At 46.5% G+C, this 20525-nt stretch overlaps 3 protein-coding genes across 3 annotated transcripts in view; 1 reads left to right on the plus strand and 2 right to left on the minus strand.

Annotated features, from left to right (window-relative positions):
* Nucleotides 1–4223, minus strand: part of T265_15226 (hypothetical protein) — a gene marked incomplete at both ends in the record, with an annotated part of 11841 nt that extends 7618 nt beyond the window's left edge. Inside the window, 4 exon segments of the mRNA XM_009177102.1 lie at nt 1648–1872; nt 2240–2434; nt 2519–2625; nt 4157–4223. Of these exon segments, the coding sequence (XP_009175366.1) occupies nt 1648–1872; nt 2240–2434; nt 2519–2625; nt 4157–4223 (594 nt within the window).
* A 4933-nt stretch (nt 4224–9156) lies between these two features.
* The window catches only part of T265_10656 (hypothetical protein), a gene marked incomplete at both ends in the record, with an annotated part of 15152 nt that continues 3783 nt past the window's right edge, over nt 9157–20525 (plus strand). The window contains one exon of the mRNA XM_009177103.1: nt 9157–9295. Coding sequence (XP_009175367.1) covers nt 9157–9295 — 139 coding nt within the window. The remainder of the gene's footprint in view (nt 9296–20525) is intronic.
* On the minus strand, nt 11078–15660 carry T265_15227 (hypothetical protein; the record flags this gene model as incomplete). The annotated part of the gene is made up of 4 exons (XM_009177104.1): nt 11078–11286; nt 11374–11624; nt 15207–15460; nt 15498–15660. Coding segments are annotated over 4 exons (876 nt in total), but the record flags the coding sequence as incomplete, so codon positions are not given.

Here is a 20525-nt window from a genome sequence, read left to right on the forward strand (position 1 = left end):
TGTGTTTTACATAAACATTGGTTTTGAGCGGCACCGTATCCAAAACAGAGCTACGTTGCGTGCGCTGATAAAGTTCACTTAAGTGTCTCGAATTAGAGGTAATCCATTCATTCCTGAAAAAATTCAACCGCGCTGCGTGACACTAAGGTTCCAGTTGTGAAGTGGTCATTGCACCTTCGACTTTATCGGTGTCGTCGGTGATATGTTTCCGTTGGTAAGGACTATATCTGGACCATGCTTAGGTCTTGACAACCACGAAACGGCATCAACCTATGGACGTGTGAAATGTACTTTGCATGAACGTCCGGCGTTCACCGTCCATGTTTGTCGATATTATTACTTACATATTAACTCGACTACTGAGGAGTGCAGCAGTAGTTCATGGGTGAATGGGTATTTCACGCTGGGATCGACAGCACTGATCTGTGAAGTTGACGTCCAGCGGACCACAAGGGACGTGATAAAAATTTCCAAAAACGGTGCCTGACAGGATATACAGTTCTCCAATACCCGGCCTAAAATGGTTCCCTTTTACGGGTTAGAGAAAACAGAGTTGAAAAATATTCATCGCATGTGGGATAGCTGGCGAGTTACTCGGCGAAGATAGCCAAAGGTAATCGGTGTGAGCTATCAATTGGCCGAATGTGAAAGTTCTGCGAGTTTCAGTCACTGATGACGCTCACTGACCGGGAAGCCATGACAGATGATTCAACCGAGAGACGCGATCAGGATGGTTACTGGTGAAATGAAGAACGCCTTCGTTGCGGAGTTACTAACGTCATCAACCTCACCCATGGACGTATGAAGTGTACTTTGCATGAACGTCCGGCGTTCACCGTCCATGTCGGTCAATATTACTACTTTCATATTTACTCGACTACTGAGGAGTGCAGCAGTAGTATGTGGGTGAATGGGTATTTCACGCTGGGATCGACAGCACTGATCTGTGAATTTTACGTCCAGCGGACCACAAGGAACATGATAAAAAGTTTCCAAAAACAGTGCCTGACAGGATACATAGTACTCCCATACCCAGCCTAAAAAGGTTCTCTTTTACAAGTTAGAGAAAACATCGTTGAAAAATATTCATCGCATGTGGGATAGCTGGCGAGTTACTCGGAGAAGATAGCCAAAGGTAATCGGTGTGAGCTATCAATTGGCCGAATGTGAAAGTTCTGCGAGTTTCAGTCACTGATGACGCTCACTGACCGGGAAGCCATGACAGATGATTCAACCGAGCGACGCGATCAGGATGGTTACTGGTGAAATGAGGAAAGCCTTCGTTGCGGAGTTACTAATTAGAAAACGCCAACAAAACAGTTACAAATTATTGGACAGGGAAGCAAAACTCTCACAGTTACAGACTATTGGACAGGGGAGCAAAACTCTCATATGCATCTTGTTTACAAAACTGAATATCCATCTTCTTGAACGCGTCTTCGTGAACTTTCCTGGATATTCATTGACTGTTACTAAAATGCAAGCGAATGCTAACAAGTGACTCCACAAATTTCGTAATAGATCTCACTTTTCAAGAGACGTGAAGCGGATTTACGGGAAGACATACTACTCGCGTGTCCCATAAGTAGTATTCACCGTTACACTGGGTCTTCATTCGAGGCATCAGGCAGAATAATCGCATCGCACCAGCGCGAAGAGTCGCCTGTTCGCACGTAGAGAATCATGTTCGTCCAGCGTGCGCTGGTGAAGTAGTGTTGACGCGCTCGCCTCGTAATTCCAACAACTGGAGTTCGAAACCCGTTGAGACCAAAGATCTGCACTAATGATAAGCTCTACTAAGAGCGAAACTCGAGTCCAGTGCTCCCCTCTTTGACGATGGATCACCAGAAGAATTGGTTCAGAATGGGACAACTGTTCAAACGAGATTAATGTGGATCTTAGAAATGCTGAATCCACTTACAATTATATCTATGTATACTAAGGACCATCAGTGAAGTCCGAATGAAAGTGGACTTTTCCAAACGGGGATTCTGCATCCAGGTATCCTCTGCTCAACCGGCCTCATACGTAGAACGTTCCTTCAACCATAAACATGGGATATCATGCAGGCGGCGACATTCACCCACTACCGAAAGTTCTAGTTACTCCCGATAAAATTCTTCAGCTATTTTCCATTCATCAAGTCGTTCTGTTTCAAGCTACTTTGTTGATCATCTCTAGGTCTTTCCATCAGTGGTAAGTACGTCAATTCCTTCATATTGGTCAGTCCTAATATCACCTTCAGTTGAAATTGTTCAACTGTAGCACCCTTTCGGTGCTTAACTGCCATGCCACTCGAAGATTGCAAGAGGGTTGAGATACTGCCAGGTCGCCCAAGTCTAGACAGAGGGAGTCGAGAGGCAGAGGTCGGGTTCAAACCACGGACCTTCCGGTCAATGAATTCGCGCTCTAACCACTTGAGCCATCTCTCCCCCTTCGGTTGAGCAGGATCACGGGAATGGCATTCAATGAGAATTTGTTAATGGTGATCACCCGACAGCCAACCCGAATTGCTCACACCCTGATGCTGTTTCAGGCGAGTATGACCTGCAAGACTCTCTGTCGAACGACTTCGGTCATGGTTCGGAAGGAAGGATGTCCAGCACAGACCAGCACTGCCAAAAACTGCAGCAGCTCAAAGAAATTATATACGATGGATCAATTAAATTTAGCATCAGAGGCATAACCGTTATAGCACCTTGAATTCGGTTTTTTATAGACTTTCTCACTCAATCAAAATAGAGGATGAAACTTCGTATTTTTTTAAATATAGCTGATACATCTAGGCAGCTACATGACATGAACCTAGTTCATGTAACCAAGTTCTATGTGACCACACTGTTGTTGAGTTTTACTCGTCGGCAATCCCATGGCAACCGACTTGGCCGACTGCCAAAAATTGGTGAACGCAAGCTGTATTGAAACCAAAAGCTCGAGATTTTTCAATTTTTTCACGTGCAGGACTTGTTTCCTTCGTATTTTTAAAAGGTTTTATCTAGTGAAGAATCGCCTTTAGCTTTTATCAGTATTTAGCCCATTTTCGGTCTAAATCAGCCAAACATTTGTTACGTAACAGGACACGAAGTAGATTGTGAGAGAGCCTGAATGGCTACTTTTTTATTGACCCTCATTGACCGAACTAATTAGTTTGAAATCAAAACGGCAAATGACTTAAGCCACGGCGGTACAGTAGCTTGAGGCTATCACACGTTTGACGACCACATGTGATGTCATGTCTGCGACCGCCAGCTAGCGGCAACTTTTCACTTATTGATGATTTTAGGCCAGATGGCCAAGAACTCATCGTTGGAAATTCTGCGCTTGATTTCCAATGGAATCTGTCTACTTCCGGCCACATTCACTGGGAATGTGGATGCGGATCGGAAATTAGATAGCCCTGCCCAAATTACGTCGCATCGGACATATTTAGAAAGCGAGCGTTCCGCATGGACTTCTTACTGTCACAAAGATCAACATCCTTTGCAAAAACACAAGAAAACGCCCAGGGCCTTGAAATTGTTGGCTTGGAGGTTGTTGAAGAGTTGCACTTATGCCAATCAAAATAAAGACTGACATAAATGAGTGATATCCGTTTCAAGATTTCAAGCAAGTTGTAGCCAGGACAAGCGACTAAAGCGCTTGCCCTAAAACGCATATAGAACTATTTTGACACCCGGCTGCTCAATGATACGAGCGACACCTAGACAAAGCCACTCACGATTTTGAGTTTGAAATCTACCTTGCACCTGGGGAGTCGTGAAACACGCACCTCACAAGACTCGAGTGAACAACCCTCTGAGTGAGCTGTAACAGTTTTCAACTACCAAATACAAGCAAGCAGTCTCTTGTCCTCGTTCACCATACATTGTCAGTCCCGTTCCACGAAACCCGGTTGTATTCTGTACCTGTCCACTAGAATTGGAATCGTGAATTTCTAAAGATGAACCGCGCGTCCCCTTATTTGCTACTTATTCTGTGAGATCTTAGGTTGATAAGTTCGAAATGGCATCGTCATGCAGACTGCCCGTTCTTCTAACACTAACAGGGATATGACAACCGTACGGTGCTTCCCGCTTCTTCAGCACGGGTTGACTTCACTCACCGGTGAGATCGCTAACCTATTGAGTCAACGTCTGCAGCAGTTCCGTACTCTTACGTTGGTTAGATGCAAAATCATAGGTACATTTTGTAGCACTGTGGGTGGACCCCTGAGCAATATTCATAGCGTAAAACAATGTTAAAAGTAACAATTCATGCATGGATAAATACCACACAGTTAAAGGTGGCCCCAGGGCTGCCCAAGCCTGACTAGATGCAAGCGAGAGGCTAGAGTTGGGTTAGAATCACGGACACTCTGGTCAGCAGTTTAGTGTTCAGTTATTCCTGGAATCTTGGAGTTTTGCGGGATAGGTGTTTGTTCATAGCCACACCACTCTCGTTTGAACGGCCGTGTTCCTGTTCTGGCATAATTATTCCGGTGAGTCCACACCAAAGGGAAGCACTGGACTCGAGTTTCGCTCTTGTTAGAGCTCACCAGCAGTGCATATCCAATGGCCGCGCCGGGATTTGAACCCCGGACATCTGACATGCGACGCGAGCGTGTAACCACTACTCCACCAACGCCCGTTGGGCATCTGAATTAGCACGTCTGAAGTCACAGTTGAGCGATGTGATTGGTGTGCCCGACTCATCGAACGACGACCCTACCTATCCCGCAAAACCCCAAAATTGCAACCAAAAACCTGCCCAGTGGGTTTCAAGCGTGTGCCACACTAACTAACTGGGAAGCCCTGAATGGCGGGTCAATCGATCGTCACAACCAGGACAGTTACTGGGTCGTCGTTCGATGAGTCGGGCACACCAATCACATCGCTCAAGTGTGAACACGTTCAACTGTTCAGACGTGATAATTCAGATGTGTCCAACGTGCGTTGGTGGAGTAGTGGTTACACGCTCGCCTCGCATGTCAGATGTCCGGGGTTCAAATCCCGGCACGGCCATTGGATATGCACTGCTGAGAGCGAAACTCGAGTCCAGTGCTTCCTCCCTTTGGTGTGGACTCACCGAAATAATTACGCCAGAACAGGAACACGGCCGATCAGACGAGAGTGGTGTGGCTATGGATAGTCATGGAATATTCGATCCCAATTCCGTAACGATTTACTGAGGGTACCTCTGGCTTGAATATGCTTATCACTCCGCCGTCAGATCGATTATCAAGTCCGTTACGAATTTACAATAAACAGTCGGATTAGTCTGGAAACCCATTTGGGACAAGGCACTTCGGACTTGTATCATCTGGTTCGAGATCCCGAAGGTAGAGGGCACCCCAGGATAACAGGATGAAAGTCAATCTCTCTGCTGCTGAATTACATTCTACTAGAAACGGTTCAGTTGAGCAACATGCTAGTTTATCGGTTGTCGATCAGGTAGCTGTTGATCTGTTCACCTGATCAACAACCAAGAAACTCATTCGAGCTACCAATATTTCACCACATTACCAACATGCTAGGAAGTGCCAAGGAAGTTATGAGTGACAGTATGCCGCAGATGATGTGCAGGATAAATCTCCGGTCGACCAATCACCAGCCCGAAAAATGAAACATTAGGTAACGAGAAAAAGAGTAGATTTCCGAAAAAAGAAAAGGTTCAGAGAATCCCTTTACATTAATCATATTTCTCAAAAAAAAAACTTGAACCATAGCGTTAGGTAGGCAGATGTCCCTTTCGAAAGTGAGCAAACGAAATAATTTTTAATGGAGACTTTGTCCTGTAGGTGAAGCCAACCTATGCTTAAAAGACGAGGAGCACTGTACAAACGTTCCATCCTTATTTGGAATCGTCAGCAGCGCACATCTGTAGTAACGTATTTTCCTCAGCTTAGTTTTCGGTTTGAGCCTCCCAAGCTAGCGTTCACGTCAAAACAATCGCCAAAGGTGCACAAGGTCTATTAATGCCCGAAACGAAGTCAGGAACAGTTGTACAGCGCTTCGTATATGTAGCGTAGGCGGTTATAACTTTCTGGAATTTCTGGCGCGTTCTGGATGCGCCATTGGCAACCGGTATTTGGCCAATACTGGATCATGATTGGCTGTTGGGTCCAGATTCCCCACCAATCAAATCTCGTCTTGATGCCGGACCGGCAAGCGTCCCGAATTCTTGGCCAATCTCGTGCGGGCTAAGCTTATCGGCCGTAGCAGCGCCTGAAGACGTGCGTTATAGCGGGATCCGTCTGGATTCCAGCCTAACAACACCTCACTTAACTCCAGACAGTTTCGAATGGGCTAGTAGTTTGAATAGTTAACCGATCGGCCACGAACTACTTACCAGTGGCGCAAATAACTCGCACTTAGATAATTTCCTCTAAAACCTAATCATTCAATTCAAAGCACATTCAGGTACATGATTAAAACCAGGGATTCGGTCGGACCCCCAGAATCGGAACGTCCCGCAACAGAACATTCCACAAACAGTCATTAATGGAACGAGGCCTCATTGTGTAAGCAAATCACTCGGAAAAGAAAAAATAACAAGTCGCAAAGGCCATCCGTTTGAGAACCCACAGAACTAGTCAACGCAGGATCACATGACGTGAACGGCACCATTGATTGTGGTGGTGCTATATTCAGTTTAGATGAGCGTTAATCACTTAGCAGTGTTGTGTAATGTAGGTAGCTCGGTGCAGGGTTGTACTCAACCCTGCACTGACGATGTCACCTTGATCGGTGATCAAACGTTTGCAATCCAACTGCCAAGCTCGGCGAACAGACCAACAACCAAGCGTTAATCACTGCCAATCGGCCACTCGTTGCTGAACAGTATGGCGTACAATTCGGCAATTCGCAGGTAAGAATCATTCTGGAGATTCATGAGATGCGCGATGATGATGAATCCTCACATGGAAGAAACAAATGTTCTCGGGTCCGAATAAAGCTTATCACTAACCCACCACTTCGCACCACTACGCTCCCCAACAATGCACTGATGACGTCACCTCGATTGATGATGAAACGGTTGCAATCAAATCGCCAGCTCAGTGAACAAACCAACGACCATTATCATAACCATGTCCGGATCATCTGGGAATTTCCAGATTTTTCTCGAGCCAATTCGTTTTAATTGAAACAATCATGCGTATGTGATCCAAGGACAAGGTGCGGGATGTGGGTTGTGCATATTCAAAGTATGTTAGCTATAAAAAAGGGCGTCGTTGAAATCCAGACTAGCATTATCCAAAACGACTGTCTGTTAATGTGGACTCTAAAGCACACATAAGATTGCGGGTTGGCCTGAATGTGGATAGTATCCAAAAATAGCCAGTTAATCAGTGGTTCAATTTTCGAGCCATGCACCAAATGTGGAACACAGGCATGGAAGAGTTGATCGAAAAGCCAGGAACTGAAATCTTTGTCAAAGCCATTGGGTAAACCAAACAAATGTCGACGGCGCATGTGGGACTGAATCAGTCGTCTTGTGGCACATTGGTGAACAGATATGACATGGATTCGTCGTTGTGAATGCGGCGGATGGCTTCGGCCAAGAGGACACTAATGTCCACCGTGCGGATCTTGTGGCACTGCATCTTTTGCACTTCGTGAGGTACAGTGTTGGTGACAACCACTTCGTCGATCCGGCTCTCTTCCAGTTGTTGAGGCGCATCGGCACTGAGTAGACCGTGAGTAGCGAATACAAAGACCTAAAAAATCAATAAACAAGCAATTAATCGAGGACAACGCACAAAGTCAGACGGAAAATATTCCGTAGTGACTGACCTTGGACAGCCCAAGCCACTATGTTGCAAAAGTAGCCCAACTCACTACGGAATTGCCCAATAGGTGAGCGTGCCACCCTTTGACCTTGGAGAGTTGGCTCGTTGCGCCAAAGGAACCGAGTGCCATACAAGAACCGACAAAAACACAGAGCAAATGAACGCTATCCTTTTACGAACATAACACATTCCAGTGATATTCGGATGAACTATGTAGATAGACCAGCAGACAAGAGGAACAATAGCCGTAGAGTCGTGTGCCGGCCTCAAAGCGGGCCAGAAGATTAAAACCTCAGTGGCTAAATAATACTGTGGAATGGGTCCGTTCATTCATCTGCGAAAGTTATAATTATCTTCGTGAGGGCTAACTGAGTCAACTGCAACAGGTTGTTGGTCTTCAAGGGGGGATTCCCGGAATATAGGGGCTGCTCGAATGGAGCGCAGCTTAATCGCGGTGTGGTGAAGGAAAGAATAGCAGAGCACAACCGAACAACCTGAAACCGATAACATCGTCAGTTCAAATCATGTACGAGCTACGTATCAAGAACTCTGACGAACTGGAAGGAGCATCATTTGGATTCCCGATCACACGCTCGACTGTTGTTGATGTCCTTTGAACTTTGCGAGGGACGTGCAAGATGAGTACACCTCGCCTGTCATTGAGAAGATACCGGACCTGAAGATTGGGCAAACTTCTTCCGGAGGGTTCACCTTTCGATACCGACTCTTACCGGAAAGTACTACCCTCAACCTTGGAAAGTACACGTTTCATTGCCTGTGAAACAGCGCAATCAACTCGACTGGAGTGATGTAATTGGATCAAAAATATAAACTCGCTCGAAGCTCAGATATGTAGTACTCCTGGTTGAGAGCACGATACAACTCGACAAATCGTCCGACATCTGCGTGAACCAAGAAGCATGGTGGGCCCAGAACGCAAAGGTGGAGGAAGCGAGGAAGTTTAGGAATGTGCGGAGACTATTCCAAACGAAGTACATAAAGGTTCAAAACGACCTCCAGTGAGCGACTCAATTAATTTTAGAAACGATTTGTTCACATGTAAAAAAACGCTTGAATCGGTAGGTCGAAGATTTTCAACAATAACTCAACCAGCCACTTACAATTGCACAGTCGGATTCAAGATCTGCAGAACATTCCTGAACGCGAAACCTACGACGGTTTCGGAAATACGCTGCCTTTTCACCTCAAGCTGCCGGTCCTGATGAACTCCCAACTGCTGTATTTAAGGATGGGGGCGAAACTTTCGGTCGGTGCCGGTAACCTATCTGTTTCTCCTAGGCTAAAAGATACCGTCCCAAAAACCTGGGACGAGAGCACGTGAATACGTGACTCAAGAACAGCATGCAAATTTTCTTCAAGGATGATGCATGGACCACACTTTCGAATTTCAAGTTTTAGAGCAACCACAAACCTACGGGTGTCCTGCAGTCATAGTATTCCTTGACTCCAAGAGTGGGTTCGATTCTGCCGATCATATGGCTCTCCTCAACACACTCGTGCAACAGGGTATGTCTCGGAAATGAATATCATACACGTCTTGTAATCGTATACTTGTGAGAGCGTGTGAGGAGCAGTGCTGTTCGATAAAGATACCCAATCTCTCCTTTCCTGTTGAATTTCGTCACTGATTAGGTGGTGAAGAGACATTGGAAGTTGTATAACGTTACAGTATCTCCGGAGTTGTATTAGTTTCGATGGCAGTGTGATGGGTGAGGTCAACTCATAAAGGTCAGATTTGCGCTTGACAATTTGTGGCATGTGGCATCAAAAAGACATATCACTGGATCTCAAAGGACGCGTGTGTCAAATTACAGTGCGCTCTATATTGTTATACGGCTTCCAGACTTGGCCAATCTGAGTGAATGATACGAGGCACGTTTACTTCATTGAACGCCGATCTATCAGAACTATTGCTGAAGATGGATGGTATTAGTGAGTTCACGGTGAGGTGGTAAGGAAACAGGCCTTCGATGAAGTAAAGGTATTTCACCCATGGAATGAATCCAGCACAGCGAGCCAAGATGACTGGGCCACGTGCTATACCGAATTACCGTCTACAGAGAAGACCCAATGCGCTGGCTGGGATCCTATCACGGCGCCCACACCTAGACAGGAGGAGGACTAGGGTTCTTTACCAAAGCCTATCGCTCAAAAGCCTGACAGCAAGGTAGCGGGTGGGTGCAAGTATACTATTACAGTAGTACAGGTTTATCAAGGAACAAGTCTTCGTATTGGTCCAAATCCCCAACCTGGAGGATAAGCAGGCCGTGCTTCTCAAAGCTCTCTCCTGTGACCAACCTGGTGTCAGAAACTCTGCGGGTGTCAAAGTGAAACCCCCCAATAAAGCTCACTGGGTCACACACCGTCACATTGCAACACGGTTCAGTCGCTTTGCACCGGTTAGCAATGCATGCTGAGCCTCAGGTGGTTACCGGTAGCTGTGGAAGCCAGTTATTTTGCACCGGGGTACACAAAAGCTACCATTTCAGACTCAAACAATGGCGAAGAAAAGTTGAGGAGATTCCTGTAAGGAACCATCACGAAACTCCCTGTGAGACTAGTCTATCATCTAGTGAGGGTCTGTTGCAGTGAGGCACGTTGGAGCTGACCACCACTACAATCATTGCTTGGACGACACAGATCATTACCATGATGAGAAGACACCACAAGAGAAGAGAGTAGTTGGTCTCTCATGGAACTCGCTCAGCTGTAACACCCTTTCAGTACCTAACTACCATGCTACCCGAAGGAAGTACGAGGGCTGGGATACTGTCAGGTTGCCCGAGCGTAGACAGGAGAAATCGAGAGGTAGGGGTTGGGTTCCAATCACGCACCTTCCGGTCAGCTCCTCAAAGGTTGATCATCGTATCAAACAGGAAACACCACTGAGGGTTCCCTAGGCGTTCGCTTATTTTCCGATATACCCAAATATTCGTTTCCCTCGCCAAGTCAGTATCGACAATGCAGCCACTACTAGATAGTTTACATGCGCTTGGTCACGAAACTCCGAGTTTTTAGCCATTGGAAGGATAACGAAGCATTCAGCTGAGCCATCTACAGGGTGCATTTCAGTGTCCTGTCAACCCAATCGAGGTTGCTGGAGACCGATGGCACACTGAAAGCTGCCGATTTGGCTACCGTCAAGTGACGACAGCACCTTTTACACTAGATGGAGAGTAGTGAATAATGACATCGGACCAAAATCTGGCAATCCAACTGTTTACGTGAGTACTAATGAAAAAAGACTCATCAACCAGAGCTTTCATGTGAAAAGTGACAAAGGGATACGATCAAATGAGGCCAGGAGAGAAAGACTTGCCTTATACGCTCCCCAATCGTGTAATAGGTCCGCAGCTCTTACAAACTGCTCCACATCATCAATGATATCATCCACAATGATAGCTATACGTCCATTCACATCACCTACGAGAGTCGGTGGCGGTTTGGCTTTCGAGACCATGAAGGGGAGAATTTCAATTCCTGTGTGTTCCACAGGTCTGCAAATAAGGAGGAATATAAGGAGGATAAAATGAACTCGGATAATAATAATGGGTCGGGAAAAACAGAACTCATCTGACTCTTACTTCCTTTCCGATTGAAGACTTTCCAGTGGGGGTGAGTTGCGACCGTCGTTACGCTCAGATTCATCTCGCTCTTCACCGTGGATCACCACAAGCGGCAAACGTAGTCTTTCCGCATAGCTGGTGGCCCGTGGGACCACACCCGGATGCCTTGCGACGATCACTGCGTTCCGATAGTCTAACACATAGGTCTCTATGTATTTGATGAGGAACGGGGAAGCGCGCAGATTATCCGTCGGTACGTCGAAAAATCCCTAACAGAGAGAAAGAGGCATGAGATATCAGGAGGGTGCGAAGGAAACAGCAAGAAAAAGCCTATCCACAACCTGCAGTGTGCGGGTGTAACTAGAACTGAAAAGAATGCAGAAAAGTTTGGGAGTCACGTCGTGCATCCAGAGGAGGCAAGGATTCATTTAGAATGCCAACGCAAGGCTTAAAAAATGGGTAGACTCCTCCACTAGGAATGGTGACTTCATGATGAAAACCCGCAATACGTACTATCTCAAAAGGGTAGATGGAAGCTGATTGAGCAACTTACACGCAAGGCTTAAAAAATGGGTAGACTCCTACACTAGGAATGGTGACTTCATGATGAAAAACCGCAATACGTACTATCCCAAAAGGGTAGATGGAAGCTGACTGAGCAACTCAATTTAATTCCTAGAATCATCCAACTTGAAAAAGCCTGAAAGAGACCAGTAGCACCAACATCTAACCCAAAGTTAAAAATTTTGATACGCTGTTGGACTGACTATAGCTGAATGAAGATAGCAGCGTAGTTTAAAACTGTCTCCAGTGGAATTTCAACACTCCAAAAAGCTTGGTTTATCTTAGGTCGTCGTGTTAACCATTCATCTGGTCTCCCTGGACTGAGCGACTAACTAACACTCAACAATGTCTGAACGATTCAAGTGCAATGATGCGGCCCAACCATATTGGCCACTCTGTCGATCTCTAATTTCGAGACAACACACCCAAAGATGAAACTGAAATAATGAAAATAATCATTCAGCTACAATACCTTTTAGGTATCAGGTTGCCATGCTACCCGAAACAAGCACGATGACTGAGATGCTGCCAGGTTGTCCAAGCCTAGACAGAATCAGTCGAGATGCGGAGGCTGGGCTCGAACCACGGACCTTCTGGCCAGTAATTTCGCACCTTGACTACTGAGCTACCTCGAGCTATGAAGATGGAAGGCAACAGTACTACTGAGCGGTCACATCAGTCGAAAAGAGGAGTCTCATGGATTTTCTCAAGTAGCAAGCCCTTTTGTGAGCGTAACATACGGATATCTGTCGGAAAAAGGTTCTTCTTTCTGTGGATATAAAAACGGGTTGGAGCAGTGAATATGACCGCAAATATATCCAGGCAATCGATGCGCGGGACACAAAACACTTCAAACACTGGGTTCGTGAAGTCTCCCAGTAAATGCACCTCGAGTTCCACAAGCCCACATGATTTACTGTCTTCAGAACTCTTGTAAGTTTCTGTTGATTTGCTGTTGCAATATCGTCTTTTTTGTCGCGGAGTAGGCCGGAAATCTACCGACTGAAGTGCAACGGCAGCCATTCCGCTACTTTTTACTCATGCTCATTAGTAGTCGTCATTAGTCTCCAGGCTGCACATCATCCTTAACTATGCCGTGTTGTCACGCACTGGCCTCGGCTCGTTCTAAAGGCTTTCATGTAACCAAGCGAGAATCGCACGCTTAGTGTTGGCCATGTAGTATAAAGCTGATACAAGTGCTTGTCCGGATTTCACTGTTGCATGGGAGGCTAAACCGAACAGATGTTGCAGTTATACCGATTCTCTTTACAAGCCTGCGCATAAGAAACGAACGGTGCGCACCGAAGTTGAGTGTGAGGTGCATGCTGTGGTCTCTTCTGAGGGTGGCATCTTCAGAACAGAACAAATGTACCTGTAAATCAACTTTGATGTAACACTTAGTTCATCATAGAAACGACCATCGGACAATCACAGTTTTTAAACACTGTAGTCACACAAAGTAGAGTTGTTGGCAATGCGTTGGGTGCGTTTATTGGCTTTTGATTTAAACTGATCAAAAGATCAACAATATATACGATGGCCCATCGTTCCGTAAAGCTTATGGCTGCGCATGGCTTCGCCTTTGACACCAGAGTTTAATCACGTCAACTGACTACGTTACAATGTTGGCCGAGCTTCAAGGGAGACAAAAGCCCAATCTGTAGAATCTCTATATATTAGTAAGCCTAACAGCTTTTGTTAGTTACTGTGGGCAAGAGACCCGGTCGGTTTCAACTTACTGAAATCAACACCCGTTAGATGAATTGAGAAATGCAATATCGGCTTCGTTTTTTTTGTTCGGCCACTCAAAATATCTCTATTACTGTCAAGAATTTCTTCAAATAAGCCTTGAATAAGCCTCATGAACATTCTCCACCAAATACGTGTATTTTGGTTTCATGCTAAGCATTTTACTCAAAGTACTCCAAAGTTAAATACGAATGGTTCGACTAAGGGTAGAAATGAAAGTCGCACATATGATGTGCATCAGAGTATAAGATCCTAATTCGGTGACGCCATCCGACAACAGCAGTATTGCTTTAGGGCTGGGCGAAAAAAAGCTCTGCCAGTAATGGCCTTCTGGAATGCATAGTACATGTCCTAAATAGCGCAACCTAAGGAGCGTGATAACTCATACATCGTGGGAGAGTTCGGTTTTCCGAAACCCGTCTGGTATACTTCAGCATTACTAATCCGATGTTCCCACCAGATCAGGCCAATGCTTCGGAGACACCGACACTGACAAGTTTTGTACATTCTGTGTGCATCTAAAGATGATGAGTACATCAATCACTACACAACTTTCTCTGCCATCGGTAAATAAGTGTCTGTGGAAAACATTAACACGGGTCCAAAAATCCCTATTCGTGAAAAAGGCCCCACCTTCAGCATACTACCATAGTTTCTTTGGAACTACAAGTGCTTGAACGTGTTTTATGCAGCATGCTGATTAGTAACATGACACGACTGTGTGGTAGCAAAATAGACCGACCCACACAATGGCCGGATATGAGAAGTATTGGCCCCAATGTGAGCGCATGGTTTATTTTCCGGCCGGTATTTGTCTCACGTTGGTAGGACCAATCACTACACAACTTTCTCTGCCATCGGTAAATAAGTGTCTGTGGAAAACATTAACACGGGTCCAAAAATCCCTATTCGTGAAAAAGGCCCCACCTTCAGCATACTACCATAGTTTCTGTGGAACTACAAGTGCTTGAACGTGTTTTATGCAGCATGCTGATTAGTAACATGACACGACTGTGTGGTAGCAAAATAGACCGACCCACACAATGGCCGGATATGAGAAGTATTGGCCCCAATGTGAGCGCATGGTTTATTTTCCGGCCGGTATTTGTCTCACGGTACTTGGTAGGACCAGTACTAGTTCATATTGGAATGTATCGAAGTGTACGAACCTAAGAAGTCGACAAACTGGTTTCAAAAATCGAAAATCATCGGAGGTTTTCCGTTGTGTCTAAAAGAGGTAGTCGGGATAGGAACCGAGAAGTCGTTCAGCTATAGCACCCTTTCGACACCTAACTGCCATGCCGACCAATGTTGCACCGAGGGCTGGGATACTGCCAGGTCGCCCAAGCCTAGACAGGGGAAGTCGAGAGGCGGAGGTCGGGTTCGAACCATGGACCACTCGGTCAGTAAATTGGCGCTCTAACCAATTGGGCCATCTTGCCTCATCGAGAAGTCGGCCATTCAGAAAGCTTTACCGGACGAAGATCGACGGAGTTTCGGTTCCAAAATGGAGCGTTTTGAACCTGCTAGTGGCTCACCTGAATTTCCTTCGAATGCAAGTCCAAAGTGATCACATGATCTATCCCAGAAGCGCATAACATTTTGGCCAAAAGTTTGCTGGTGATTGGGCCCCGCTTTCGTCGTTTACTCTGCTTGCAATAGGGTAAATAGGGGACCACAGCGACGACTTTCCGTGCACATGCAGATTTGGCAGCGTAAGCAAGAATCAACAGTTCCATAATATCATTATTTACATCTCTGGTGCCCGACTGAATGATGTACACATCTCTACCTGAAAGCATTGGAACGTGAACAGAGGCGGGGAATACCTCGAACAGTTTCACCCAAGTCCACCATCGTCTCTCGACTAGGGCGAAAGTAGACGGAGCATTTTGCCGGTTGTGCGTCCAGGTGACGGCAGACACAACTGACCAATTCAGGATGTGAGTTGCCGGCTAAAATCACCATACCCCTGGAGTGCATCGAACCCATGCCGAACAAAGCAGCCCGTCGTCGAGCAGCCGCGAGACCAAATGATCCTGACATTTCAAAAATTCTGAGTATATAGGTCCACCAAAGACCAATAGCCTTGGATAAAACAAATGAATTCAGATCTGAAATGAAAGAAAATACATGTTTAGGCGGTTAATGCGGTAGTGTCCGGGGTTTAGGACACCAAGCAGGAAAGGTTCACAGGCTTGGTGGTTCAAAAGAGCCTTTGAAATGGATGCCTGCAGAAAACCACTTCATTAACAGGCTGAAAAATTAAGTGTCTTGGTTACATCCTAGGCAAAGAATACGAGGAACGCAAATGGCTAGAGGAGCCTCCAAAATTACGTGGAGTACTGTCAAGACCAGTTCGATCGGCCTAGCCCATCGAAAACTGGCTCTCAATCGTCACGCATAACATGTCCGCCATCTACATCCAGTGCATCCTGACTGACCCGAGATCTTGAGCTTTAAAAAGGCCCGTGAGCGGATGAGCTAAGACCCACGTCATTCAGATAAAGTGGTACATGAGGGTGTTCAGGGAACATATTCCCTTTGAAGATTTTCTAGCAGTTCACAGCTATCAAAGTAGAGTGGTGGAAGTATTTCCTCGTTCTCAAATGATGTTTGGAAGAAGCCTCGTGGGACATGCGACGTTTCACCCTTCAGATAGGCGCTGAAGGAAATTCTAGCTATCCCTAATACGTTATTTTACGAAGGTACGTGAAGACGTAACCCGTGAACAGCGAGAAGGATTCCGAACTGAAATAGGTTGTGTGGACCACAAATTCGCACTTCCTTAAGTGTGTATAGGTTGGACGAAGCTAACTGTGAAACCAAGTACCCACCTCTCTGCAGTGCTGCTACATAGTTGTCATGCGGTGTGGTCAGCCATATCGTTTAATCATAAGTATACCCGGAGCAGTTGAACTCCGTAGGTCCACACACATCAGTTGCATATATGATAGAGCGGAGATGGTCCCGAACTGAAAGCCAGTGGCACCCATCGGTGAATATTCCCATCTTAAGAGAGTGCCATTGATTCATATGGCTCACCAGTATCACCAGAGATAGCCGCATCATGGCTGTAGAGATGACTCAGTGACTAAGGGGCGAGCTTACTGACCGGAAGGTCCGTGGTTCGAATTCGGAATCTGCATGCTGACTGCTCCTGTCAAGGCTCTCGTGTAGCCAGTTAGCATGGCAGCTGAGCACCGAAAAGGCACTATGGCTGGGCGACATTCCGTAAAAGTGCACACTGATGTTGTTGCACTGCAATCGAGGTGCACAGGCAACGGCGAACGCCCGCTGTTATGTGCTGACCACAGACTACTTGTGTGCAGTAGAAACTTCCGAAACGACCGGAGTCCGCTGGCCACTGGTGCCCCCGCACTGAAGCTTACATCGAAAACATAGACCACATCGCCGTTAACTATACGTGTGATGGGTCAGTTACTTATTGTCGCGTGTCATGGAACAATTCCGTGAATTCGAACTGCGCGCTTCTTCGTTGCTGCTTCTCGCTGCACTTTCCAGGGACTCGTAAGGTGCGCACACCTCGCCTAACCATTGAGGGACTCTCCAATCCTCAGGCGAACCAAACCTACCACATCCACCCGCTAAAAACCCTTTGGACAACACGTCCTCTGATGTTGACTCTTACTGGGAGGCATTCTGCAACCATGTTAGGTGCTGAGTTTACAGTTTGTGGAACGGTGTAGCAATCTAGATCTTGGCGCTGACTCGAACTCGAAGCTAGGGCGTCTATTCCTCATGGTTGAGAGTAAAATGTCACAAGATGAACTGTCAGAATTTTGGGTGAGGGACAGCATCCGTGTAGATCGAGAACCTTGGTGGATCCGGAAAGCTGAAGAGATGGAGGCGGGGAAAGTAGTGCTCTTCTCAGCAGCCGGTAACTCTTCATGCGCAATAGAGGGCTCGGCCAACTTATCCCGCATTGCTGGAAGTACACCCTGCTTCACTAAGACCCATCTGCTGACCACCTCACCGCGAGTTCGCTGATTCCAGCCGATCTCAGTTATACTTCTGAGACACAGGTGGTCAAAGACCTGAAGATGTACCTAAAATGACCAAGTCCCATAGCCGTACAACAATATAACCCGAACTCTAGTCTGACAAACACATCCTTTTAGACCCAGAGAAACGCTTTCTTGGTGCCATAAGTGGCACGAATTGGTAAGAGCAATTGCGGGCCTCAAGATTCGTAGGTTCACTTCGTCTGTCACATTACCGTCAGAACTGATGAAACCTCAAGGTAAGTAAAACGTTTCACAACATGTAGCGTTAATCTTTGAATTTTTCGAGGTGTGGTCAAAGACCACGTCCTACGCATGGCTTTGCATTTTGTGGGCTCGAAGCGCGTGACGAAATACTGGATGCGCCTGGTCGACTTTCAAGTAATGGCTGCGCTTTCTACTTTTTCTCAAGAGTGAGAACAACGTCTGTATATCCCAGGTCTACAAGGGTCTTGCTCAGAGAGATCTGAACATTGAGTCCCTGCGATCGGGAGATCTGCAGTGACTATCACTGAAAGACTACATGTGTGCGGAATCATTGAAAGCACATCTGACACTGACTAGGGTTTCGATGAGTTACCAATGGTCTTCACGGAACAAATGTTTCACCTCAAACTGTCAAATGTACGTATATAGGGTGCCTAACGGTTGTTTTCCACGGATGAGAATGCAAGCAGTGTCCAACAACTAAACTATCATAAGGCGTTTGTCCCCCCTACCTCCTCTTGGAAGGGAGCTAGCAAGCATTTCACCCTCTGATTTTTGCCTCACAATCGAAGAGTTCCAGGAGGAGCCCACAGCTGAAACAAATTCACCCCGCCCACATGTAGGTATTGCAATGGCCTATAAATTGACCTGGCACACGATTGGCTAATAGAGGAGTCGCATACCCGCTATGTATCACACCCAGCTCTGATTGGTCAAGAATAAAGATCTAGTATTCAACCGGCAGTGTTCAAGGGCCCAAATTTCTGGTGCGTTAGGTGTGAGGCAAAGAAGGCTGTCTCAGTTACACAAAAAATTTAAATGAGGGTTAATGATACTGATATAAATTGAAGTGACTCAGTAACGGTCGGAAATTACGTGAGCTTCCACTATTACAGGTCCCCCGTCCCAATACTAGATTTACCAGTGTTTGATTGATCGCGAAAGTTACAAATCGGGTAGAACAGGATTTGTCGCCGCAAACGGTATTCCAAAGTTCATGCCGCAGCTTTGCTGAGTTTCCAATCTGGCGATTGGTTGTGCACCCACATTTCACTACCTGACCGTTTTTCCCCCTGCCGATATAAAAAACTACATGCGGCCTGTGAACTTTTGGCTGGAACATCCTAATGCTAAATGGTGTTCCGGCACAACCCAGTTCCATGTGCTCGAATTTCTTTCAGCGAATACCCCCAGAAAGACCGTTAAAAATCAGCTTGTCCATTCCACCAACCTGTTACCTTGTGGGCGGTGGGTTGTGGCGCGAGTTCCGCAGTCTTTCGGCCGTTGGATAATTTTTGCTGTCTAGCGCAGTCCACGATCAGCATCAGCTAGGGAGAGGGTTACGTTACTGATAGTCAGGTGGTTGTCCTGGCCGTTCACACTTTGGAGGTAAACAGCTGTGGGTATGGGTTTGGTGTTAGGAGTAAATGGTGAATAGCAGCTGGCGAAGTAAGCGTCTAAATGGTCTGCTATGTTTACAGGATCAGTGATGGGGCCACTGTCTGTGGAACGCAGACAAGTAATTGTATGACTGTTTAGGGTGCAACGCCTACGGAAGACTCTGCTGAGTAATTTGGATTGGAAGGGAGATCTGAGGACGGCGTTCTCTTCTCGGCGTTCGAGAGATACCCGCAAGGATTCTCGGTCGGCAGAGAGTTTGTTGATGAGAATAAGCAACGAGAAATCCTGAGATTTCCGATATTCTCCACTAGCCCGGTGTATTTTGGCATCCAACGTTTTTAATTACCTATCATGGCCGGGTTTATTCATATTCGATAACTCCATTCCTCTGCTTTAGGACTGCACCGATACCGCGATCACTGGCGTCCGTTGCAACAGTGAACATCTCTCCGACCCTGAGAAGTTTGCGGGTTAGTTGCCGATCCAACATCCGAGCTTTGCCACGTTCAAAAGCTTCATGTGCTTCTCCGGTCCATTCGAGTTTCCGATTTTGTCCAAGTAAATCGTACAGTGGCCCAGCGATCTTGTTGAAATCCTTAAAGAACCGGCTGTAGTATGCTGTTCGTCTAAGAAACTGCCGTAGAGACCGCTTTGAGTTGGGAACAGCACGATCCTTGGTAGTTGCCAATTTTTCGGGCAGTGGGCTAACTTCTCCCTGACCCGCTTACGCGATGGGGCAGGGGGCGGGCGGTGTAACGGGTGGGGCCAATGGCAGAGGACCAGGAAATTTCCGGCAGCTTGGAGTCACCCAACAGAAGTTTAGATGGATGAGGAAATGCATGCGCAGTGGAGATGATACAGGAAAGATCAGCAATAGAGGCAAGGGAGCAGCTTTCAAGTGAACTGCGTGCTCTGGTTACAAATTGCTGTAAAGAACGATATCGTCTCCGTACACTGCAACATTCTGGAGTCCTCTCGTTACACGAAGCATCAAGCGCCGTAATGTGAATGGTACCGCGGAAAAACCAAACGGCATTCCTCTAAATTGATATCGGGGGCCCCCAACCGTAAACACCGTTTTCTCCCGGTCCTCCTCCTTGAATGGCAGTTGCCAATATCCGGAATGCAAGTCGAACACAGTAAAGTATCGGGGATGCTGGAGGTAATCGAAAACCTCTTCAATCGAAGGCAAAGCCACAACCCGATTTACAGTCAGTGCATTCA

Source organism: Opisthorchis viverrini, assembly GCF_000715545.1.
Source record: "Opisthorchis viverrini unplaced genomic scaffold opera_v5_389, whole genome shotgun sequence".
NCBI lineage: Eukaryota > Metazoa > Platyhelminthes > Trematoda > Opisthorchiida > Opisthorchiidae > Opisthorchis > Opisthorchis viverrini.